This window comes from Dermochelys coriacea, chromosome 24 (genome assembly GCF_009764565.3).
Source record: "Dermochelys coriacea isolate rDerCor1 chromosome 24, rDerCor1.pri.v4, whole genome shotgun sequence".
NCBI classification, from domain to species: domain Eukaryota; kingdom Metazoa; phylum Chordata; order Testudines; family Dermochelyidae; genus Dermochelys; species Dermochelys coriacea.
Window position 1 is genome coordinate 12,078,704 of NC_050091.1, and position 24,226 is coordinate 12,102,929.

Here is a 24,226-nt window from a genome sequence, read left to right on the forward strand (position 1 = left end):
CCAACCCAGGATGAGCCCCAGGGGCCAAGGGGGAGAGACGCCAACCCAGGCTGAGACCGAGGGCCTGAGGGGAGAGATGCCAACCCAGGCTGAGCTGCATGCGATGATGGCGGTAGACTCCAAACTAGATTAAGCCTGTGAGACAGGAGATCCCAAATTGAGCTGAGCCTGTGAGGCAGGAGGACCGCTATTCAGGCTGAACCCCAAAGATCCCAAAAAGGGCTGAACTCCAGAAAGGGAAGAGACACCTGTGGGGCCCTCATTTCATTGTCCCCTTACAGAGTTTACTGGGGTGGCAAAACAAGTTGTCTGGCACATGAGTGACAATGCTGGAGAAGGGAGAGCATCAGAAAAGAGGAAAGAGCAGGAAAGCAGGGGAGAGTTCCAAGGTGAGGAGCCCAGGGGAGCAGCTGCTGGGAGCAGATGACCCCCCATGGGGAGCTGGGAAATTTTTCTCATCTTCCCCATTGCAGGAAGGGAGAGCATCTAGGATTCCACCTGCAGGGGAAGGAGCATGTGCCCCTGTGGCTTGGGAGGCAAGAGCCGTGGGGCTCAGACCCCCAGCATCAATGGAAGGAGCTCACTCCCTGTCTCCTGGCTAGAGATAATAATCAGGCCCAGGAGATTAATTTAAAATTAGACCCTCACTTTTCCTTTCCAAATGGTCAGTCAGTGGAAAAGGTAGGAGATGAGATGCTGCACAGGGCCAATTTCCATGCACATTCCTCTGCCCAAGAGATTTGCTGCTATTGTTCTAGGGTGTGTGGATGGACAGGGAAGGAAGGAATTTCCCTTTTGTTGAGAAAATTTGGACAATGACTAGTGAACATAACACACCTGTGACACTTTTCTTCACCTGACTAGGTGGAACATGAATTCAAAGAGCTATCCATCTATTTTCCTAAAGAGCAATGGGCAGAGATGGGAGACTGGGAGAAAACCCACTACAGGAACATGAAGCAGAACTATGAGTTTATGGTTGAACTCGGTGAGAGGGCCAGCTGGGGGTGAAAAGGGCAACTCCAAGTGGCACAAGCAGCTGGAGAGTTGAAGATGTTGTATTTAGTCCTCCTTTAAGTCTCCTCCCTCGTTTTGGGAGGGAAGAGACATTGAGAGTTTGTGTCTTTGGGGCAGAGAGAAGCCAGAGTATAAATCCAGTATAGAAAACACTCACACTCTGTACCTCCCATTTCAGACCTCAGGCTTAGGTGAATGTCCTGGCTTCTCCATTTGTTGTTTCTGTGATGAGCCTTGCAGGCACTTGAGGCTGCTGCAAGCCCTCTGGCCTGGGCAGTAGGAGTCCTGAGGTGCCAGGCGAGCCTCACAGATCTTCCAGATTAGGACACATAGCATTGCCACCAGGTTCCCATGCCTGTATTTCCAGTTCAAGGTGTTGGGAAGGTGTCTCACTGCATGAGCAAGACTCAGATCATGTCAGCTGTTATTGCTTATAATGGATTTCTTTGTTAGGCCTTCCTACCCCAAAACCTGCATTTATGTGTTGTGGTCGACGTCCCCCAAACCCCATCAAATACGACTCTGAGTCTGATGAAGACTGGACACCAAAATCTTTAGGTAACAGAGTAAAGAAGTTTCAGAGTAGCAGCCGTGTTAGTGTGTATTCGCAAAAAGAAAAGGAGTATTTGTGGCACCTTAGAGACTAACAAATTTATTTGAGCATAAGCTTTCGTGAGCTACAGCTCACTTCATCGGAATGCATCTGATGAAGTGAGCTGTAGCTCACGAAAGCTTATGCTCAAATAAATTTGATAGTCTCTAAAGTACCACAAGTCCTCCTTTTCTTAGAGCAAAGAAGTGACTCTTCATTTTAATGAGCTACCATTACTGGGCATCTCCACTGACTGAAAGATCCTTGGGGGAATCAGCTCCTTGCCACACAGTCTCCAGCCTCAAAGGTTTCATGTTGGCCTTTTCACCCTTCTAGCTTTGGAGAACTGGAGAAGATTCACTTTGGAGCTCCTTAACATGACACTTTAATTCACCACAAGGGTTGCAACTTGAGGCTCTCCTTGCTCTAATCTGGGGCATTCAGGTTAAAAAATGAACAGTTTATTTTTTATTCACAAACATCCTGTATCAGCAGCGAGGCAGCATGAAATGTGGAACATGTACAGGGAAGTTCAAAGGGTCTGAATCACTCTGTGACACCCTGGGGCTTATGGGTTCAGATAGATTCAAACTGCTGCTAAGTCAAAGGCTGCTTCAAGCACTAACACTGTATGTTATTTATAAATATTCAATAATTTTATGATGAGTGAATAGCAGTTTCTTACATAACAAAGCATTAACCTAACATCCTGACCTCTATACCTTGCTTTGTTAAATCGTTACCCTGCACAGTGAAACCAGTTATATTGTAACAGCTACATAGTGGTTGGGAAGGGCTGAGACGACTTTCTTAGAGCTTCTCTATCTCCGATTTCTGTGATTCTGTGACAGTAAGTCAGAACACGAAACGGCTGGCAGCTTCCTGCCTGTGACACTTACAATTTCAGTGATGTTGGTCATGCAGCATTTGGGAACGTGTTTGGTTTGTTTGTTTTACACTTACAGTTAAAACCTTCAGGCCTCCACGTAAATCTGGCAGTATGAAACAGGAAAAAAAGAAAAGGCAGAACGTCAGTCAAGTAAGCTTACTAAGTACTTTTTGCTTAGATGAGGAATCTTATAGAGAAGGTGAACCCCATTTTTAATTAATAAATGCCTCTACAGTGACATGCAAAGTGTGTTTTATGTGCTAGTTATACTGCTGATTCAACTAATAATGAAATAATTATTGTGACACCTCCTGGGGTGCGAGGGATGTGGGGCACCTCACTACCACCTGCTCTTAGCATGAGGCAATCTTGTCTGTACCTGTTGTGGATCAGCTCCCTGATTCCAGGAGCCCCAGGCACCCCCCTCTCAGCCTGTGCAGACTTTGCTGCCCCTCTGCAGGGCAGAGATAGGCACTTTCCAAGCCCTCTGTGCATCCCCCTGGAGCCTGCAGCCCCTGTTTCACTGGCCACTCACTGTATTCACAGTCACAGCTGTTCCCAAAGGCACAGGACACCCCAGTTTACCAGTTACACCTCAGATCACTGCTCTGCTTAACATGCAGCAGAGGTTATAATAAGAACAAATCCAAGTTCAATCAAATGATAGCAAGTAGAAGTACTGGAAACAAATGGTTACAGATAAAATCATAACACGCTTTTTAGAGCCTAGACTTAATTAACAAGATACTTTATTAAAGCTGAGAGTATTGATCACCAGCACTTTTCAACCAGGTCGGTTGTGATCCCCTTTTCATGAGACAAGCCACTCCATCAGCTTGTCCCCTAGATGCCGGATATGCAGTCCCAAATATAGCAAAACAGTCCTTTAATCTTCATTCATAAACCAGATGCTCTCCTGCTGTGTGTCCCTTCGATTTCGGAATCCATTGTCTTTTTCGCAATCTTGATTGGCTGGTGGCTCTGTATGCAAATAGATGTACCTTGTGAGATTGACCAGAGAGATTAGGGCCTCCGACCCTGCCTGAACAGAACTTGTCTGAGGCCTGTCACCGCTCAGTGACCTGCTTTTAACTTCAAGGCATTAAGAACATAATTTCCAGTATAGATACCTAACTTCTTAAATATTATCCTTACATACCTTTCATGATTATGATGATCTACCTATTGGCACCTGGTAGAGACCTTGCTTGCTACTCTTTGTGAACTATGGTGCATATACTGGTCGCAGGGATCCCTGTAATACTCTACGCCCCCTCTGTCCTCTGCCAGTTGATACAAAGAGGTTCTTGGACCACAATTATCAATTAAATAATTACTTTAATGTTAAATGTAATAATTAAAACCCAGAACCTCAATCAAATGATTGTAAAAATACTTATATACACCAATAGGATGTATATATAAGATGGGGAAGGGGAGAAAAAAGCATTTATACAAAAGGCCAAGAAAAGTTTTAAGACTGAGGATCATTTTTCAGAATACCTCAGTGGAATTGTTGAGTTTCTGCCACTAGACTCAAACACATAGCAGATAGAAACAAATTCACTTCAAGGCTGCTTCCTGACGTGGCAAATTTCAGAGGGGAGATGTCTAATACAGGCAAGCCACAAACTTTCTGCCCGAATGGGAGGCCAGAGCAACATCAACAGTTACATCAGGATTGTAACACTGGGACAGAGTACTTCCTGCTATGACTGATACACCCCTACTGGTTGGTAGAGGGTCTTACGATGGTAGGGCACTGAATTTTTTATTCCAAAGTAGAGCTGGCTGAAAAATGGAAACATTTCACAAACTATTTGGGTAACAATTTCAAAAACATTTTCAAAAAAATATTAAAATGTTATGAACAATGCAACAAAAAATGGAAAAAGTCAATTTTTTTGTGAAACAATGTATTTGTTGTTTTTTTTTGTTTTTTTTACACAAAGACCATTTTTCCATTCTAAAATTTTATTTAAAAGTTTTTGACTGGCTTTATACAGAAGACACAGGATCAGATTAGGCAAATATCAAATCACCTTAGTGAAGAGGTCAGTAGGTAAATATCTGTATTTTAAGCCTTGTAGATAACTTGCTCTTTGCCTCTCACCCTCCATATATCCCCTTTGGATTATCAAAGGCCACCAAAAAGAATATTCAAGTCAAATTGTATAAGGCCCTGTGATGGGGTGTGAACCCCACGTTGGCCCTGAATGGATTAATGTGGGCCTGAGAGGTGAGTTATATTACCTTGGTGAACCTGGAGGGAGAGCCAGGTGTGGCTGATCATGAAGTCCAGTTGGGTAAGAGCAGGTTGGTTAGGATAAAGAAAGGAAGCAACCTACAGAGCGAATGTTTATAATCATTTTAGGGGATTAAGGAGGTGGGGGAGGTAGAGGTTAGGCAGGAGAATAATCCAAGCCCTAGTACCCTAATGAGAATAGAGGAGGCTGGTAAGCAGCTAGGGAGAAGGGAGCCATGGAGAGGAGAGGAGACGAGACGAGACGAGACTAGACTAGGGGTGTGCCCTGAAAGATAGGAGGGTTTTGGAGTCAGACTGTCGGGGAGAGGAGAGAGTGCTTTGGATGGGGCTCTGTGGAGGAACAGAGTAAGGGCCTTAAAAGGCCAAGCCTGAGAGAGGCTGGCTAGGAAGGAGTAGAACTGAACCACTGGCTAAAGCAGGGTTAGATAACCTTTTTTCTATCACTGGGCCATTGACTCACAGAAAAAAAATCAATTGTGGGCTACATATAGCCCTGTGGGAGGGGGTGCCAAAGCTTCCCACCCCTGGTGGGGTGAGCAGGCACTCATGGGGGGGTGGTACTGAGACTTGGGGCTTCTAGCCTGTGGTGCTGAGACTTGCCATGGGCCAGATGAAATTAAACAAAGAGCTGGATCTGGCCCATGGGCTGTAGGTTCCCCACCCCTGGGCTAAAGGTTCCTGGGCTGGGACCTGGTGTAGTGGAAGGGCCCAGGCTCCCCATCAGCCACTGGTAAGGTGTCATGAGCCCAGAGAAGGGGACAAGGACACTGGAAAACTCTGAGGTAAGGATGTGAGGACCAGAGGCCTCATGTTGGAGGCCCAAAGATCCTTTGGTGAGGATGTTGGGCTTTCTGTTACCCTGGAAGGGGTGGACTAAAGTGTGACCTGGCAAGAAGGCCAAGTTATGGGAAGATAGATTGCTGTGGTGATGGAGTGACTGTCAGCAAGGGGTGCCATTTGGGGGAGATCTGCTATGCATGTCTGATCTGGAGAAGGTACTCGTTGCTGCAGTGGTCAGCCTATTTTTACATGGCTATCTGCTCCTTGTAGTCTTTGGTATGGTAGTATCTCCACATGACAGGCTCTGGGTAGAGAGAACAAGAATAGTATGATTATTGTAATGGAAAACAAATTTGTGTGCAGAATGAAGAGACAATGCTGGAGAAGGCCTCTGAAAAGGAAGCTTCTGAAAATCAAACAGATGCTGAGAAATTGGACAAAAATTCAGATGTAGGCACCAGAATCCCTCTCACTAATGTTGTTGTTGATCTGAAAACTGGTAAGCCCAGAATGTGGGGAAATCTCCTCTGTATTTTCATGGTACTTCTGAGGACTATTAGGTCTGCAGCCTATGAGATTTGGTGGGAGGTGCTCTGCACGCCAGGGGTTAAAGAGGGACATGTAATTCTCATTATCTGTAGAAACATGGAAATATCTCTCATTATAGAAAAGTCCAGTTCAATACCACAGCTATTCTTACTGTTGCTTTTCCCTTGAGCTCTCAGTCCCTGAGTCCATCCCTCAGCACCTAAGCTCACAGCCACCAGCCTGATGGGATTCCCTTCAAATCCTGTCATGCTGCTCTTTAACTGGTTGCTTAGGGTACTGTTGGGTGATGAAAGGCAGGGGGAGTCTCCATGGCACTCCTGTTGTTGCCATAGGAAACCAGCACTAGACATCTAACCCGGCCTGAGTCAATCTTGCCAATGCGAAGCATGGTCATCAGGACACAGACTGGCCTCTTCTTGCTGTTTTTGCTTGGGTCTGAATTCTCGCATACCAGCGCATCTGAGACTGTTGGCACTGAGATCAGAGGACAGTGAGCTAGACACAAATTTAAGGAAACGGTGTCACTACTTAATCAACTATAGTCAGGAAGTGTCAGAGTCAGCGGTGGTTTTCAGTGCTCAGCTCCTAGAAACTGTGGTATGGCTCATATTTATGTATGTTTTCATGTGCAAAGGGCCTGATTCTTACATATTCTGTACCCACTTTGCTGAGTAGAGCAGCCTCAATATAAATGAGATTTAGGTCTGAAAATGCCATTGCCTATTTATTTCTATCAGTTCTGGTACTGCACAGACTAACCTACTCGGTATAATTCCCCTTTAGATCTACCCAGGTTAGCAGTTTCTAAATCCCAAGGGCAGAGCACCCAAGTTAACACATACAGCTTACGAAAGAGAGAGGAAAAAGTGTACGTTGAAATAAATGAACCACAAGATGATGATTACTTATGTAAGTCTCATGGTTTCTTTCTCTTTGAGCCCCTAATATTTTTCCTTATATGGCCCCCCGCACTATAGTATCTGAGCACCTCAAAAGTATTTAAGAATAGGAATAATCTGTATCTCTTTTAACCATGCAGGAGAAATAGCTGGAGGGCGGGTGGTTCAAGATATAAGTTTTGCATTTAATTCTGAAAGTCCTCCTTATCTCTTGTGGCACTGAGTTCCATAGTCTTGGCCTAGCTCCTGTGATAGTTCTGTCTCCTGCACTCATGAAACTCTCCTCTTGGTCAAGAGTTTCATTGTTCTGATGGAACGTAACTCTCCCATGGAGGGCTCTTAATATGAGGAGAGACCTGGAATTGGCCTCTCTATTCAATAAGGAGCCAGTGCAGAGAGCTAAGCATTGGGTGACATGTTCACAGCGACCTGCATAACTAAACAGGCTGCTGTGTCCACTTTCCACTGTGTGCTTGCTGGAAGCAATATACCACCTGACACACATTCTCTGAAAATGTGGCTCTGAAATGTGGGAAAAACTTCACTCTCTTCAATTCAGCCAATGTGCAGCAGCTGGAGTGCAGCTAACTAGTATGTAACCCAGCCACCTGTGTGCACTAGGCTCTGTGAGATGGGGGTTAATGGTCTGGTATGCAGATAGGGGGGATGGAGCTGAGAAACTAACTGATGGAGTCAATGTTCTGTTTCTCTTCCTTCTCTAGTTTGTGAGGATTGCCTGACGTTTTTCATTGACGAGTGTTCAGTTCATGGCCCTCCAGTTTTCATCAGAGACCCAATAGTAGAAACAGGACAGGAAAGGAGGGCAGCTCTCACTTTGCCCCCAGGGATGAGAATTGGGCTTTCAAGTATCCCACAGGCGGGGCTTGGAGTCTGGAATGAGGCAAACACCCTGCCGGTTGGGGTTCATTTTGGCCCATACGACGGAAGGGTAACGGAGGAGGAGGTGGCAGCCCACAATGGCTATTCTTGGCTGGTATGAATTGCTCATGACGCTTTTGTTTCTATTACAACACTGCTATGTTCTAGATCATCAAAGTGCAAAAGGAAGAAGAGGAAGTATGCTCCTTGGCACTGAACTCTCACTCTGTTTTATTAATTCCTGTCTTATTAGTATGATGTTACATCAGCACTTCTCAGTGTCTGTCAGGGAGGTGCCATGAGGGGCTTGGGAAATGTAGCCATTAATATGTTTAGGCCTTTAACACATGGACCTTTCCTAGCAGGGTGCAGTTACTTTAACTTTCCTGATGCTGGTGGCAGGCTCAGCTTTCAAAGTTTATTGGGAGACACTGTTTGAAGGCCCAGGTTCTGATCTCAAGCTTTGTTTACACTACACACCTTTTTAGTGACACAGCTGTGCTGCTACAGCCATGACACCAGAAGTTGCGTGTTGTAGCTGCTGTTGTCAGCTGGAAAGAGCTCTCCTGCTGACAAAGTGCTGTTCACACCCCGCTTTTAGTCGGTAAAACTTTTGTCCTTCGGGGGGGTGTTTTAACAACGCTGAATGACAAAAGTTTTGCTGACAAAGTTCCAAGTGTAGACAAAGCCTCAGTTACACTATGCAGCCTCCTTGAGTTCATTGGGATTGTCACTGTGAGCACTGTTTGGCCCTGTCTGGTCTGTGTGTATTCACACTTTCAGGATTTCTTCTGAACTGTGTTCTGGACACAATGAACCCAAAGCATGACACTTGTGTCATATAACCGCATTTGCTCCAACCCCTCAGACAGAGACAAACACCTACAAGATCTCTATCATGCATTCCTACAACTACAATACCCACCTGCTGAAGTGAAGAAACAGATTGACAGAGCCAGAAGAGTACCCAGAAGTCACCTACTACAGGACAGGCCCAACAAAGAAAACAACAGAACGCCACTAGCCATCACCTTCAGCCCCCAACTAAAACCTCTCCAACGCATCATCAAGGATCTACAACCTATCCTGAAGGACGAGCCATCACTCTCTCAGATCTTGGGAGATAGACCAGTCCTTGCTTACAGACAGCCCCCCAATCTGAAGCAAATACTCACCAGCAACCACACACCACACAACAGAACCACTAACCCAGGAACCTATCCTTGCAACAAAGCCCGTTGCCAACTCTGTCCACATATCTATTCAGGGGATACCATCATAGGGCCTAATCACATCAGCCACACTATCAGAGGCTCGTTCACCTGCGCATCTACCAATGTGATATATGCCATCATGTGCCAGCAATGCCCCTCTGCCATGTACATTGGCCAAACTGGACAGTCTCTACGTAAAAGAATGAATGGACACAAATCAGACGTCAAGAATTATAACATTCAAAAACCAGTTGGAGAACACTTCAATCTCTCTGGTCACTCGATCACAGACCTAAGAGTGGCTATACTTCAACAAAAAAGCTTCAAAAACAGACTCCAACGAGAGACTGCTGAATTGGAATTAATTTGCAAACTGGATACAATTAACTTAGGCTTGAATAGAGACTGGGAATGGATGAGTCATTACACAAAGTAAAACTATTTCCCCATGGTATTTCTCCCCCCCACCCCACCCCACCCCCCACTGTTCCTCTGATATTCTTGTTAACTGCTGGAATTAGCCTACCTGCTTGTCACCATGGAAGGTTTTCCTCCTTTTCCCCCCCTGCTGTGGGTGATGGCTTATCTTAAGTGATCACTCTCCTTACAGTGTGTATGATAAACCCATTGTTTCATGTTCTCTGTGTGTGTATATCAATCTCCCCTCTGTTTTTTCCACCAAATGCATCCGATGAAGTGAGCTGTAGCTCACGAAAGCTTATGCTCTAATAAATTTGTTAGTCTCTAAGGTGCCACAAGTACTCCTCTTCTTTTTGCGAATACAGACTAACACGGCTGCTACTCTGAAACTTGTGTCACGGAGTCTCCAGGCAATGCTCTGGAACTACTCCATACGAAGCCAGTCGGGACTCTGGGGGAGCCTCCTTTCTGTGAGCAGACTGTCTCCAGGGCAAAAAGCTTACACAGCTTTGACCTTCCTGGGTCTGACCTCAGAGCATTCAGCATCCCCTGCCCCACCATGTGCTTCCCACAGTGAGTCCGCACAGGTGGGGCTTCTGGGGAAGCCAGTGGGGCCTGCACTCCACCTCTGCAGTCATACGTGACTCTCAGCCAGCCAGGAAAACAGAAGGTTTATTAGACAACAGGAGCATGGTCTAAAACAGCTTGTAGGTACAGAGAACAGGACCCCTCAGTCAGGTCTGTCTTGGGTGGCAGGGAGGTCAGAGCCCTATCTGGGCCTCCCTCCATTTCCCCAGACAGCTCCAGACTGAAAACTCTCCCTCCCCTCCTCTTGCCTTTGTCTCTTTCCTGGGCCAGGAGGTCACCTGATCTTTGTTCTCTAACCCCTTCAGTTGGCACCTTTGCAGAGGAGGGGCCCAAACCATCAGTGGCCAGGAGACAGGGTATCAGCCATTCTCTGTGCAGACAGCATCACACTGGCCCTCTAAGGCTCTGCAACAATCACACACCCTTATTCCACCACCTAGATAATTAAGAAATGCCTAGGGGAAACTGAGGCACCCACACAATATTCCGAGAAAACATTAAGAACATTCCCACTTCGTCACAACTTGTCACTTTATCATATTTTGTGTATGGAGAATGCCTTATTGATTCCTGTGTGTCTTGTTTGGTTCAACTCCAGATCACCAAGGGAAGAAACTGGTATGTATACATTGATGGAAAGGATGAAACGAATGCCAACTGGATGAGGTAAGTCCCTGTACTCCTATCCTCATCAGTACGATCATAGAATGTTAGCTCTGGGATGGTCAGTGTTTCAGGTGTATGAAGACACAAGATTCATTTTTACAGGCTGCGGCACACCCAATCCATCACTAAGCATGTAGTTATTTACCCAGTCCTGTTAGCATTCACAACATGATATTCTTAGCATTAAGATTGCAACACAAACCCCAAAACAAAGTGCCTGCCTGATTAGGGAGAGACACAGCATTAGCCCTCCAATACCCAGGCACAAAGAAGCATATTGAGGAAGCTTCATTCATCAGAATTTCCTTTCTATAAAAGTTGGAGCAAAAAAAAAAAACTGTACAAGTCATCTCACTTTCATAGACTTAGTGGGAGTGGATGAGGCTTCCAAAACACCTGATGTAGCTTTCAAATGTTACTGGCTAGGGTCTGAAATCTGGCATGGACCAATAACCTATTAATCCCATTAAGGAAAATACAGAAGTATTGTGGTTATTTCACTGTTTGATTGCCTAGCTTTCAGGTTGGCACTTCCCTGACTGAAGACCATTGTATTTAACAAATCACTTTCCTAACTGTGATTGTCCAGGTATGTTAATTGTGCTAGGGATGAGGAAGAGCAGAACCTTGTTGCTTTCCAGTATCGTGGGAAAATCTACTATAGAGTGTGCAGGGCCATCCTGCCCCACTGTGAGCTTCTGGTCTGGTATGGGGATGAATATGGCAAGGAGCTGGGCATCAAGTGGGGCACGAGATGGAAAAGCACAGCGCCACCCAAAGGTACCAGACTGCAGCCTTGCTCTAGCTACAAGCTTCCCTTGGCTTGTTTTGAGATGACACTATTTCTAATAACCAGGAACTTTCATTTTTTATCCTGACATCTCAGTCATGAATGCCCACGGGTAAAGGCTTATGCTAGAGAGCCTATCTCGAGTGCAGATGTGATGAGGGAAGCTGGTGAAAGGAGATGCTGCAGCTGCCACTAGTGGTCGGAATGAGTCTAATTATGGGAGCTTCCTGCTATCCCTAGAATAGGGGTTGTCTATTATATTTTTTTTTTTGGGTCAAGGTCCATGTTTCTTGGTCAAGGTGTAGCCAAAGTCCAGACTCCAGAGAAACACTTTTTTTCACATTGCAGTAACAATAATAAGTAAAAAGACTTCATGGTCCATTCAAAAGCATCTGGTGGTCCAGATTTGGCCTGCAGTCTGCCTATTGACTACCCCTGCTCTAGGTGATGGTCCAATTTAGAGCAGCTGCTGCCCGGAATCTCCCTCTTTAGTTGCCTTTTGCTCAGCTATTGACACCACCTCCTCCCACACACACACACACTGCGGGGCGGGGCGGGGTCGGGGGAATCCTCTAGGTCAGTGATTCTCAATGACCAGTCTGTGGACTAGCAGCAGTTGCTGGATCTCCCTGACACAGTTTAGGAAGGCAGCAAGCAGGTCCCTGATATCAAAATGGTTGAAAAATTCTCATAAATCCCAGGAGCCACAAAGACTAGGAACTGCTCAGCAGGTCAGTGCAACAGCTGAAACACTGTCAGTTGCCCCTCCTGCTCTGCATGTGACTTATTACCGAACCCTCTCTGACCCCAGCATCTGCTTTATGTTAAGAGGTGAAGGCTGGAACTAAAAACAGTATTTAAAGTTAAACTAAGCAATCAGGCTAGAGTTTCTGACTGGCTAGCAGATGATCTGCACAGGGTGGCTAGAAGCAGCATAAATGTTACTGTGGGTGCAAAGCCACCTATTGCCCTCACTGTATAGAATCCTAGAGTTCAGAAATTAAACCAATACAAGGTGTTTTTTGGTATCTTCAAAACAAGCTTAAAGGTGGGAGAGGGCTTTGGAGGATGGGATGTAGTGAGGGGCCGGTCAAAGCCACTTTGTCTCTAATGCCACTGAAATCTACAGTAGAGTCTCCAGGGTCACACAATGATCCTCAGACACACTCCCATCACTGGAAAACACCCGTAGGGGTTGTGCCTACAGCCTCTCCTGCACAGTGAGGGGGGGAAGGAGGCTCCAGGGGGCCACCAATGTGAGGGGACAGTCTGTCTTTCGCTCTTAAGTACTACAGGGATGGGCAATACAGGCTATGTCTACATTACACAGCTTTTAGCAACATGCCTGTGTTGCAACAGCCATGCCGCTAAAAGTTGTGCAGCATGGCCACTGTTTGTCAGCTCTCCTGCTGACAAACTTCCACCCCTAACGAGTAGCATTTGCATTGTCTGCAGGAGTGAGTGCGCTGTTCACACTGGTGCTTGTTGTTGGCAAAACTTTCGTCTTTTTTGGGGGGGTTAACACCTCTGAACAACAAAAGTTTTGTTGTTTAAGTGCCAGTGTAGACATAAATGCTTATAGATACAACTCTTTGCCATGGCTTACTTCGCTGGTCTTGGGGGAGAGGAGTTGCCTGGGACCAGAACCCCCAACAGCTGGGAGAGGAGAGAAAGAAAATGACACTCATAGCAGGGACCTAGAACAACCAGGCATGGTTGTCCCAGCTTTAGGTCTGAATCTGGCTGACTGTCATGGGATAGGACTGAACCCTAGGAAGGAGTCGCACATTAGGTCTGGTACTACAGGGAACAGTTTATTTTATATCCTAAAACTAAAGTTTGAGTGTCACTAATTGTCTGGTGCTCTTGGCCCTTCCTATGTGGCAGGATAGTAGTGCACAGCCTCTGGAAGGGCCAGCATGTTGGAACAATTGCCATTTCCTATCTGAATTCTGGTTTGTTTTTTGGACAGTGCATGGGCAGGATCCACACTGCCATCCATGGCCTCGCTGCAGGCTGGCTTTCAGCAGCAAAGATTACCTCAGCCAACACTCGAAGTGTAAGCACCTGCCTACCGAATGAAGAAGACAAAGGTGCTCTGGGAGGGGAATCTTGCCCTAAAACCAGAAGTCTTTCCTTCCCGGGGAATCCACCGTCACAGCAGCTCGCACCAAACCAGAGCTCCCTCAGCAAAGGCACATGGGGAAAGGAACCACATTTGCGAGGGCGGAGGGAAGGTGGTGGAGGTAGAGAGGCTTTTGGTTTAGTGTCAAACCTTCCTCCACAGCAGTGGAGGGACACAATAGTGGAGCCACATGCACAGAGCAAAACAGGGGAGGAGGGAGGTGGCGGTCACAGACAGAAGTGGTATTCCTGTGGCGAGTGTGGGCAGAACTTCCACAGGCCATCACACCAGGTTAAACATCAGCAGAGCCACACAGGAGAGAAGTCCTATCCTTGTGAGTGTGGGAGGAGGTTCAGCCATTCATCCAGCCTCGCCACCCACCAGCGCATCCACACGGGAGAGAGGCCCTTTCAGTGCCTGGAGTGAGGGAGGAGGTTCAGGCAACCATCAAAATTGACCTGCCACCAACTGACTCATGCCTCGTGGGGAAACACCCTGCAGACCAAATAACTGTCAGAGCTGGCAGCTGACTGACAGGAGGGCTCTGTATCAATCATGTACGATTCTGGGTAAAGCAGGGAGCTGTACTGATGAACTCCTTAACCTTGGATGCTTTTGGTTCCTTTGCTTCATACTGACTGTAGTAGTCAGTGTAACCCCCTTCACCTTTCCACTCCTGGGCTGAGTGGAGAGAAGCATTCTTCTACTTGCTGAGGGTTTTGTTCGCTAAAGCTGGGTTACTGCCCCAGCCCCTTTGCTGTCCTGAGTGGCCTGTTGGGTCTGCCTCTCCAGAAGAGACTTGGCCTGTGACCAACAGGAGCAGCACAGGAGAAAGGTGGGCCAGGAGCAGCAGGAATTAAAGCAGTTACTGTAGCTGCTAGGCTTGAGTATACAGTAATCTCCTTATGCTCCTGTCCACACTCTGCTGCAGCCTTGCTACTGTATGAGGTAGGGCTAGGCCAGGCTGGGAGCAAGGCGGGCCTGCTACAAGACCTCTACTTGGTCCTTCACAGGAGCCACCTCCCATTTGTCTCACACCATGGCTAGTGCAGTGGGAGCCAAGCACCTGGCATGGGTTAGTTAGACTTTAGTGATGGGAGGTCCTTATTGCTCAAGAGGGCAAGGCAAGGATGGGGTGACTAACTCCGAACGGGTACCAGCAGGGCAGTGCCTCGAGCTCGGTCAGACTCTCACCAATGCACTCATAAAGCTGGAAATGCCTTGCCTGCCTATTAACACTGTTGTTCATGTTTTGTTCCTATTAGTTCATTCTCTCCCTCTTAGGAAGATATTTTCCCTCCACATTTCTTCTGTATAGAATCTCTTTAACCCTGTGTTAATAAAAGGAGCTTCTCTCAGCCTGATCTTATCCTGCACAGTGATCCCTAGCAGCGGGCAGTGCCTGAACCCAAGACAGCACAACCCTCTATGCCTGACCTAGTCTAAAGGACTGGTCCAGACTCATAAACTTCTATTAACTGCCCTGAAACATTGTTAATGCAGAGTGCAGCTTGCCCAGCCCTCTCTCGTTCCCTTCCAGGATACAGAGGCTAAACTTAAACCTCTGCAACCCAGGAACCACAGGATTAAGGCAGCTGCCCCTCCTATCACATCACCTTAACTGTATTACCCATTACTCAAATGATGCAAATTTGGCCCACTCACCCTGCCCGCCTGCCCCCACCGCCTGAGGCAAAGCCCTTAGACAACCCAAGGAAGCATGTGGATTGCAGAGCATTTAGAAAAGTCCTCTGTTAAATCTCAGCTGTAACGGTACCTAGAGCTGCTGCTCCGCTCTAATCCTGGCCTTGCTCCTGGAGGGGGGAAGGGACTGGTTTGTACAACCCCCATGGCTCCTGCTCCTTGACTCCCACTCCTAGATGTTACGCCAGAGGCAGGGGTGTCCCGTGGCATGGAAACTTTATTACAATTAAAGCAAAGTGCATGAAAATGTAGCTGTGCTTGTAATCAGTCTTGTCACACATAATTTTACTCTTGCAGTTACTATGAGGAGAGGGTCATGAAAATGTTGGACTTTGGGTGGAGACGAGAGCCTCGCTGACCTCAGTCACTGAGCAGAGCTCAGACAGACACGGCTCTATTCCCACAAACCCTCCACCCTCTGCCTTACGCAGCCACAGCCTGTGGCACTCGACAGCAGCTGCTCCCCTTGGAAAATAAACAGCTTGTTATTTGATTGAGCATTAAATAGTCCAGTTAGCAAAGCTCAGGGGGTTATGGGTGTTGCCCCACCCGGCAGGGAGAGGCCTGGGTTCAGACAGCATACCCAGGGGCAGCTGGAGCAGGTCCTGATGGGTTAGTCCTACGGTTTTGACAGAGAAAGGGCCCCTGGGGTTAGACTGACTGGGCAGGCGGGTGAGGGCGATTGCTCTGTGTCTGAGCCAGACAGTGGTCTAAAACCGACCCCCCCACGCCCACGGGCTCATCTACCGCTCTGAGCAGAGCAGCCCCCTACTGTCCCCCGGTGACTTGGCTGTGTGTGTGAGCGAGGCAGGGAGAGGGGGTGTCTTGCCTAGTCTGGGTAGGGCAACACAACCCCCTCCAAGCCAAACTCCCCAAGAATCTGAACCCAAAGAAACCCCCCGGGGGGCTGGAGTGAGGCCAAGCCAGGAGAAACTCCAGCTGGAGCCCTGTCATGTGAGGTGCTGGAGAGTAGCCCTGGCTTGGAGGGAGTCAGCGCATTCTGGAGCCTTTCCTCCTCCAAATGGCAGAAGAACGGCCTTGGCAGCAAAGCCCCCAGGGAAGCCGCTGCCCTTTGCCACCGCTCAGCCCCCAGCACGGCCCTTGGTTTGGAGCAGGGGTTCTCAAACTGGGGGTCAGGAGCTGTCAGCCTCCACCCCAAACCCCGCTTTGCCTCCCGCATTTATCACGGTGTTAAATATACAAATTAATTGATAAGGGGGGTCGCGCTCAGAGGCTTGCTGTGTGGAAGGAGTTGCCAGGACAGACGTTTTGAGAGCCGCTGGTTTAGCAAGAGAACACGGGCACGTTTATTGAACAGAGACTGGAGTGCCAGCAAGAGGCAGAGAGAAACGGCTACATGTAAAATAAACTCATAACACACCCAGCGGGAAGTGACAAGACCCTGCTGTGCTAATGAAGTTTAGCTCACCCAAATTAACGACTCAGCCGGCTGCGACACCCCCTGCCCCCCCCCCCATTGTAAGACGGTCTGTCCCCAGGTGAAGGGTACCTGGGTGGATCTCTGCACCCTCCGCCATCGGTCCACACTTCCCGTTGCCACGGGCTCTGCTGAGATCTCCCCGGCAAGTTCACCGAGCCGAGCCTCGCCTCGCACTTCGCTCAGTGGGGAGCGCACCCACTGCGACGTGACAGTTAGCCCGACCGGTGAACAAGCGTCTCCTGCCTGAGAGGAACTCGGTTCTCCCCTTGGGGAGAGCACCCGGCTCCCAGAGCAGAACGGTCCGTGTAAACGCACAACTCCCCTCCCAGCGTGGTGACAATCAGGGTGACGCAGGCTTGTGGTAGAGGCCTCGCCCAGCAGCCTGGGACAAACCGCTGTGGAAAGACCAGACCCAGGGACCCAGCTGGCACCAAGAGGTCCCGGGTCATAGCCGGTGCCCCCCTCACGGCTTCTCCAGCTGCATGTCGAGCACATGGAGGTTGGCCACGTCCTGGTAGGTGGCATGCAGGCCCCGCGAGATGTCCTCATACATGGAGCACTCGTCCAGGTTCAGGCCCTAGTGTGGCAAAGCAGAGGGGGCTGGCTCATCTGGAGACCGAGGGAGGGGCTTAGCCCCCGGCATCTCCCGTATAGGGGCCATGGGGGGGGATGCTTCCCCAGCCCCTCCTGCCCCACACAGACCCAGAGCACTTCACCCAGCAGACCACTGGGTGATCTCCTAGTGCTTCACTGGGGCCGGCACTGACTGCCAGGGGCTAGTGCCCCCCGCTGAGCCCCCCCGCTGCGCCCTGCAGCCCAGCGCCCCCTAGCGCTTCACTGGGGCCAGCACTGACTGCAAGGGGACTGCGCCCCCCCAACTGCGCCCTGCAGCCCAGCGCCCCCTAGCGCTTCACAGGGGCCAGCACTGACTGCCAGGAGCCAGCGCCCCCCCCAACTGCGCCCTGCAGCCCAGCGCCCCCTAGCGCTTCACTGGGGCCAGCACTGACTGCAAGGGAACTGTGCCCCCCCGCTGCACCCTGCAGCCCAGCGCCCCCTAGTGCTTCACTCGGGGCCAGCACTGACTGCAAGGGGACTGCGCCCCCCCAACTGCGCCCTGCAGCCCAGCGCCCCCTAGCGCTTCACAGGGGCCAGCACTGACTGCCAGGGGCCAGCGCCCCCCCGCTGAGCCCCACACCCTGCTCCCTGCAGCCCAGTGCCCCCTAGGGCAGCCTCCACATTACCCCTATCTGCGCTTTGCAGCACTGGGAGGACTCCCCTCTATGCAGGAATCCAGGCTGACCCTTCTTAGCTGTGCTGGGTGGGGGCCAAAGGCTGAGACCCCCCGTTCCCATAACCTCCCTGACACAACCCCGTCTGCGCCCCCCCGGCTCACCTCGTACAGATTCTCCTCTTCATACTCGTTCTTCTTGGACTGCAGCAGCCGCTCGTTCTCCCATCTCTTCTGCAACAGCCAAGGGGGTGCAGGCGTGAGGCAGGGGCCGAGCAGCGTTCACCCCACCCCACCCCACCCCCACAGTGAGCCTGCCCATTCACCTGCCTGGGAATCACACTGCCCACCCCCCCGAATCAAAGCAGCCCGTAGGCACTAGGGGGACCCAGATGTAGGCTCCCCAGGGCGGGGGGCCAGGCCCCAGCCGACGGTCAGTATCTGGGGGTCCCGGGGCCGAGGGGCTCACCCTGAAGAGGAGGAAGATGCCGGGCCCCACAGCACAGAACAGGAGCAGGATGCCCTCGGCGGTGATCAGCTGGTTCTTGGTGGATTCCCGCATGTTCAGGAAGGGAACCGGGATGGGTTCTACAACACCAGGGGGAGGGGGTCAGCTCTGCTCCAAAGTCCCTAGAGCCTTCCCCACCACTGCCATGCAGCCCCCTCTAAGGTGGGATGAGTTTCACCACCACGCAGCCCCCTCTGGGGCAGGGCAAGGTCCCACACACATCATGCAGCCCCCTCTGGGGTGGGGCATGTTCCCCCACACACACACACACACACACACACACTGCCTCGCAACCCTCTCTGGGGTGGGACGAGTTTCACCACCACCACCATGCAGCCCCCTCTGGCATAGAGCAGGCCAGCTGCACAGACCTCTTCCCCACCCCGCAGCTGTTTACCAGCAGAGAGGCCCAGGGGGACTGAGGGAGGCAAAGGGAACTGTCCCAGCTGGGGTTTGATGGGGACACCGCAGCCACCCTGGGCCAGGTGGCTTCTGTTCTGCCGCACGCCCCCGGTGACCCCCGGCCCTCACTCACTGCGGACCCGCAGGTAGGTGCCGCACGACTGGCCCCAGGCCTCGTTGGTTTGCACCTGGCAGAAATACAGGCCGATGTCGCTCTTCCTGGCAGAGTGGAAGGCGAGGACGGAGACGCCAGTGCCCAAGGTGATGGCCACGCTGTGCTGGGGGCCAGTGCCATTGGCCACCAGGATGGGCTCGCTGCAGTTCCGAGAGGCTCGGCTCCAGGTGACCCGGGCCCCAGACGGGGCTTCGAACCGGCACTCCAGGGTCGCCCGGCCCCCCTCAGGTACAGTCACAGAGGTGAGGCCAGCCTCCACCTTCACAAGGCTGTTCTCCGCCAGGAGCTGGGCGGCCGGGCTGGTTTGCACCCTGACCACGGGGAGCCTGGGCCAAGGGGTGCTGGGGGCCGGGGGGACCTCGGTCACATTCGCGGTGGTCCCATTGCACAGTGCTGTCGTGTTTGTGGAGAGCTCGCCGCAAAGGTGTCCTGTGGGGGTGGGGACATACCATAGCTCACCAGCCGGAGCCTTGGGGGTGGGCCTGGTGGATTCAGGGGGATACCAGGTGGAACAAGCCTAGGGGACAATCCAGAGATACTGAGTGGGACAAGCCTGGGGGGACGATCTAGGGATATCAGGTGGGATGGGCCTGGTGGATCCGGGGGTGGAGGTAGGGGGGAGGTACCGGGCGGGATGTGCTGGGGGTCCCGTGGGGGATACTGCGCGGGAAAAGCCTGGGGAACAATCTGGGGGGGATACCGGGCGGGACAGACGTGGGGCATCCGGGGGGGGGATACTGTGCGGGACGAGCCTGTGGGGATGAGTTTTGGGGAGGAAGTTCTGGGGGCAGCAGGGTGCGGGCGGATGCTGGGCTGGATGGGGCACTGGTCTGACCTAGGAGGAATACCAGGCTATCCAGAGTGGGGAGCCAGCAGGGTGAGAGGCTGCAGGCCCCCCGGAACCTAGCAGCAGAGACTGCAGGTGAGGGGGCCTATTCTGCCCCTACGGCCCCCCCCCGCCACGGCTCCCGATCACCCCCAGAACCCAGAGCAAGGAGATTGTGGGCACAGAGTGAGATGGGACTCACTTCTAGTGGTTACAGCAGGGGGGCTGGGAGTCAGGACTCCTGGGTTCTCTCCCCGGCTCTGGGAGGGGAGTGGGGGCTGGTGGTTAGAGCAGGGGAGGCTTCCCCCCTTGCTGCCAGGCATTGCAGGGCTGGTGGGTGTAGCTCTGTGACAGATGGATCAGTGAGTTGCACCTTCCCCGGATCAGCTCCCCCCCACCCCGTGCTGCTGTCTGTCCCTCTGTCTGTTTTATCACAAATTTGCATCCGACCCCATCCCGGAGATTAAAAAAAAGGAACTAACCCTCAGCCCCAAACCACCCGGAACAATCAGCCAGCCCCCGAGACAGGACACCCTGCACAGCGGGGATGGGGCCAGAGGCTCAGAGATACCAGTACCCCAGGGCCACCCCCCCCATTCGGATCACTCAGCTGCAGCCCCTGATACCAGAGCCTCCCCTCCAGATACTTTCAGTTCCTCCTTTCAGTCTCTGTTGACAGGAAACGAAACTAGCAAAGAAAAGGCCAGATTCTAAACCTGACCCCGTTCTGGAGATTAGGAGCTGGCCTAGCTCAGGGGATGGAGGATGGGCACGGGGCCTTTCCCCTCTAGGGGATGCTGGCCCCGATCCAGTCCCAGAGCAGGGGGGACTGGCTCGCTCAGGGGATGGGGAACATGTGGCACGGGGCCTTTCCCCTCTGGGGGCACTGGCCCCAATCCGGTCTCAGAGCAGGGGGGACTGGCTCACTCAGGGGATGGGGGGATGGGTGCGGGGCCTTTCCCCTCTAGGGGGCGCTGGCTGATCTGCCCCAGGGCAGGGCCTGGGTGCTTGTGGAGCACGGAATGGAGAGCTCTACCCAGCCAGTCCATCTCCCTCGGCCCAGTGCTGCTGGCAGGTTACTTAGCTCCAGCTGTGATTCTGCCCCATTGCCAAGGGCTCCCCATCCCCCCAGATCCCTGATGGAACCTACCCGGCAAGAGGCAGAGGGGGAGCAGGACACAGACCCACGCTGGCCCCATCTCCATGGTGGTCGGGGTTCACGTCTCCTGGTGCCGGGGTGTGGAGGAGAAGCCCTGCGTGCTGCAGCCAGCTCTGTGTGTGCAAAGCATCCATCCGGGTCCTGGCTTTTCTCCTCGGTGCCCATCAGCAGGAGATGCGCCCCACTGCGTCCCCGCCCCCACGGGTCCTGCCCAGCTCTGCAGCCTTCCGGCCTCACGCACTAGCTCGAACAGCTGCTGGCAGGCTTCATGCTTGGCTTGGAGACTTCCACGGTGCGGGGGAATGGGATACAGGGTTCGGGGGGGGTACTCTCTGGTCCCCAGGGCCAGCCGAGGAGGACTGTGTTGCAGGGAGTGGGGTGGGAATTCTTGTGGCTAGTAGGGATCTGTGTGCACCACACAGGCCACAGCCCGGCCCCCGAACCATCACCGGAGCAGATCTCTGACAAATGGCCGCTCAGGGATTTAACATGGTCAGGGACGGGGGATCCGTCGTCCAGCGGGCCATTGCCCTCCCAATGCCCCGTCCGACCGGGTCCAGCTCCCCCTCCCGGCCAGGCCTTTTGCTGCTGACGTGAAGAGCCCCCGACCCTGGGGCCGAGAGATGGGGACCAAGTCCCCCCGACCCTCCCTGGGCCCAGCTGAACAGCGGGAGCTCCTGGCGGCTCTGGGGCAGGGCTTTGAACCCTTGAATCATCCTCAGGGCTCTGCTCTGGCCCCTCGCAGTGTATCACCAGCTGGCAGGGAGCGCCGGAGGCCCAGCACCAGCCTCAGGGAATGTGGGGGGCCCAGCACCGAGCGTGGATCCAGCCACGTGGCCCCTGCGCCAAGCCCAGAGGGGAGATCCCCTCCCTGCACCTGCTGAGACCCCCGTCGGTCCAGCCAGGGACTGCGGTGCAAGTGTGTGGTGACCCCTGGCAGCCAGTGCTGACCCCAGTGCGGCACTAGAGGATGCTGTGTGGCAGGGTGTAGGGTGGAGCCTCCGGGGGGGTCAGGTCGGGATCCCTAGGCCAAATGCCACTTTTGCTGCCTGCGTTTGGCCCCGGCCAGGACAGTGGGATGCAGGCTTTTCCTCTCCAGCTTCTCTCTCAAACTGCTGGGTGGGAAGATTTGTAACCAGCCCCTGCCCCACCCCAGAGGGGCTGCGTCCCAGCACCGGGGGAGGGGTCCCTGTATAACTGGCCCCCACCCCCCCCAGAGGGCCCGGGTCCCTGCCGCTGCGTGAGGGGTCCCTGTACAAACAGCCCCCGCCTCACCCCAGAGACAGCTGCACGTCAGCGCAGGGCGAGGGGTCCCGGTATAACCGGCCCCCGCCCCCGCCAAGCCGCGCCTTCGGAAATCAGCTCCTCTGGGCCGCAGGGTTAGTTCCCTGCGCGGTAATTTCAGACGGGGCTGGAACGGGAGGCGCAGCACCCGGGGTTCGCCGCCAGAGGGCGCTCACGCAGCAGGTGAGGGAGGGGTGCAGACTCCAGTCGCAGCTCAGGACCCCCCATCCCCCCACCTTCCCGGGGGAATCGGGCCTGGCACGCGGGGGCGGGGCTAGATTGCAGAGCAGGGCGGGCGATCATTAGGGGCTCACACTGGAAAGTTTGCACCCCAAACTTCTGGGCCCGGGATGTGTGTGTCCAGGGGAGTCGGCGGGGTAGAGGAAGGGGTACAGGGGGGCTGGATGGGGCGCAGGAAAGGTGGGGGAGCTAGGCAGGATGCAGAGGGCAGTGTAGGGAGTGCTGGGGTTTCAGTGGGGGGCTGGGGTGCAATCAGTGGGCGGTGCACGGTTGTGGGAGTGCAGTGGGGTGATGCTAGACGGTACAGTCAGTGGGGGTGCAAGAAGGTTTGGAAGCTGGGGTGGTGCGGGAGTGCAGTGGGGAGCTGGGGAGCTTGGGGCAGTGCAGTGGGAAACTGGGGGTGCAGTCAGGGGGCAGTGCAGGGCAGTTGGGGACCTGGGGGGGCACTCAGGGGGCGGTGCAGGGCAGTTGGGGGTGCAGTCAGGGGGCGGTGCAGGGGTGTTGGGGGGCTGGGGGTGCAGTCAGGGGCGGGGTGGGGCAGTTGGGGGGTTAGGGGTGCAGTCAGGGGGCAGTGCAGGGCAGTTGGGGGGCAGTTGGGAGGCTGGGGGTGCAGTTGGGGTGGTGCAGGGGATTTGGAGGGCTGGGGGTGCAGTCAGGGGCAGTGCAGGGGAGTTGGGGGGTGGGGCAGTTGGGGGGCTGGGGATGCAGTCAGGGTGGTGCAGGGGAGTTGGGGTGCAATCAGGGGGTGGGGTGGGGCAGTTGGGGGGCTGGGGGTGCAGTTGGGGCGGTGCAGGGGATTTGGAGGGCTGGGGGTGCAGTCAGGGTGCAGTGCAGGGGAGCTGGGGCAGTTGGGGGGCTGGGGATGCAGTCAGGGTGGTGCAGGGGAGTTGGGGTGCAGTCAGGGGGCGGGGTGGGGCAGTTGGTGGCCTGGGGGTGCAGTCAGGGTGGTGCAGGGGAGTTGGGGGTGCAGTCAGGGGGAGGTGCAGGGGAGCTGGGGCTGGGGGTGCAGTCAGGGTGGTGCAGGGGAGTTGGGGGTGCAGTCAGGGGGAGGTGCAGGGGAGCTGGGGCTGGGGGTGCAGTCAGGGGGCGGTGCAGGGGGGCTAGGGGGCAGTCAGAGGGCTGTGCAGGGCAGTTGGGGGACTGGGGGTGCAGTCAGGGGGCAGTTGGGGGCTGGGGGTGCAGTCGGGGCAGTTGGGGGTGCAGTCAGGGGGCAGTGCAGGGAAGTTGGGGGACTGGGGGTGTAGCCAGGGGGTGGATGGGGCAGTTGGGGGGCTGGGGTGCAGTCGGGGGGCAGTGCAGGGGGGCTGGGGTGCAGTCGGGGGGCAGTGCAGGGGAGTTGGGGGGCTGGGGATGCAGTCAGGGGGCGGGGCAGTTGGGGGTGCAGTCGGGGGGCAGTCGGGGGGCGAGGCAGTTGGGGGAGCAGTCGGGGGGCGGTGCAGTTGGGCGGCTGGGGGTGCAGTCGGGGCGGTGCAGGGGAGTTGGGACTGCAGTCAGGGGGCGGGGCAGGGCAGTTGGGGGGAAGGGGGTACAGTCAGAGGGCAGAGCAGTTGGGGGTGCAGTCGGGGGGCGGGGCAGTTGGGGGTGC

At 53.3% G+C, this 24,226-nt stretch overlaps 3 protein-coding genes across 8 annotated transcripts in view; 2 read left to right on the top strand and 1 right to left on the bottom strand.

The window, feature by feature from the left end:
* Positions 1–79: 79 nt before the first annotated feature.
* LOC119847738 (histone-lysine N-methyltransferase PRDM9-like) lies at positions 80–15,316 on the top strand. 2 transcript variants are annotated; one of them, XM_038382757.2, is made up of 10 exons: positions 80–389; positions 865–988; positions 1,471–1,575; positions 2,575–2,648; positions 5,908–6,043; positions 6,877–7,002; positions 7,715–7,986; positions 10,692–10,759; positions 11,349–11,539; positions 13,522–15,316. In XM_038382757.2, the coding sequence occupies exons 1-10, from the start codon at positions 327–329 to the stop codon at positions 13,629–13,631; spliced, it is 1,269 nt and encodes a 422-aa protein (XP_038238685.2). In that variant the 5' UTR covers positions 80–326; the 3' UTR covers positions 13,632–15,316. The 2 variants fall into 2 exon arrangements, with proteins under 2 accessions (XP_038238685.2, XP_038238686.2); XM_038382758.2 differs by lacking the exon at positions 6,877–7,002.
* On the bottom strand, positions 3,230–22,807 carry CD79A (CD79a molecule). 5 transcript variants are annotated; one of them, XR_006276936.1, is made up of 7 exons: positions 21,109–22,802; positions 19,091–19,561; positions 18,517–18,635; positions 18,213–18,281; positions 16,889–17,396; positions 4,752–4,842; positions 3,230–3,479 (listed from the first exon to the last, which is right to left on the bottom strand). XR_006276936.1 is itself a non-coding variant. In XM_038382764.2 (5 exons), exons 1-5 carry the CDS (start codon positions 21,161–21,163, stop codon positions 17,283–17,285), a joined length of 825 nt encoding a protein of 274 aa, XP_038238692.1. In that variant the 5' UTR covers positions 21,164–22,807; the 3' UTR covers positions 16,642–17,282. The 5 variants fall into 5 exon arrangements, 2 of the variants coding, with proteins under 2 accessions (XP_038238692.1, XP_043358072.1); XR_006276934.1 differs by lacking the exon at positions 4,752–4,842; XR_006276935.1 differs by lacking the exons at positions 3,230–3,479; positions 4,752–4,842 and adding an exon at positions 4,866–5,848.
* The window catches only part of ARHGEF1 (Rho guanine nucleotide exchange factor 1), a 34,031-nt gene continuing 22,431 nt past the window's right edge, over positions 12,627–24,226 (top strand). The window contains exon 1 of the mRNA XM_043502135.1: positions 12,627–12,638. The gene's annotated coding sequence lies outside the window, so the exon portion shown is untranslated. The remainder of the gene's footprint in view (positions 12,639–24,226) is intronic.

What these genes read in the sequence shown, in the direction of transcription:
- LOC119847738 (XM_038382757.2), top strand. Translation starts at nt 327, where the DNA reads ATGCTGGAGAAGGGAGAGCATCAGAAAAGAGGAAAGAGCAGGAAAGCA. An exon ending in TGTTGTTGATCTGAAAACTG is followed by an intron (nt 6,044 to 6,876) that starts GTAAGCCCAGAA and finishes ATTCCCCTTTAG; the next exon opens with ATCTACCCAGGTTAGCAGTT. An exon ending in ACAATGGCTATTCTTGGCTG is followed by an intron (nt 7,987 to 10,691) that starts GTATGAATTGCT and finishes GTTCAACTCCAG; the next exon opens with ATCACCAAGGGAAGAAACTG.
- CD79A (XM_043502137.1), bottom strand. Translation starts at nt 21,163, where the DNA reads ATGGAGATGGGGCCAGCGTGGGTCTGTGTCCTGCTCCCCCTCTGCCTC. An exon ending in CCCCCTCTGCCTCTTGCCGG is followed by an intron (nt 19,562 to 21,108) that starts GTAGGTTCCATC and finishes CCACCCCCACAG; the next exon opens with GACACCTTTGCGGCGAGCTC. An exon ending in CACCTACCTGCGGGTCCGCA is followed by an intron (nt 18,636 to 19,090) that starts GTGAGTGAGGGC and finishes CTGGTGTTGTAG; the next exon opens with AACCCATCCCGGTTCCCTTC.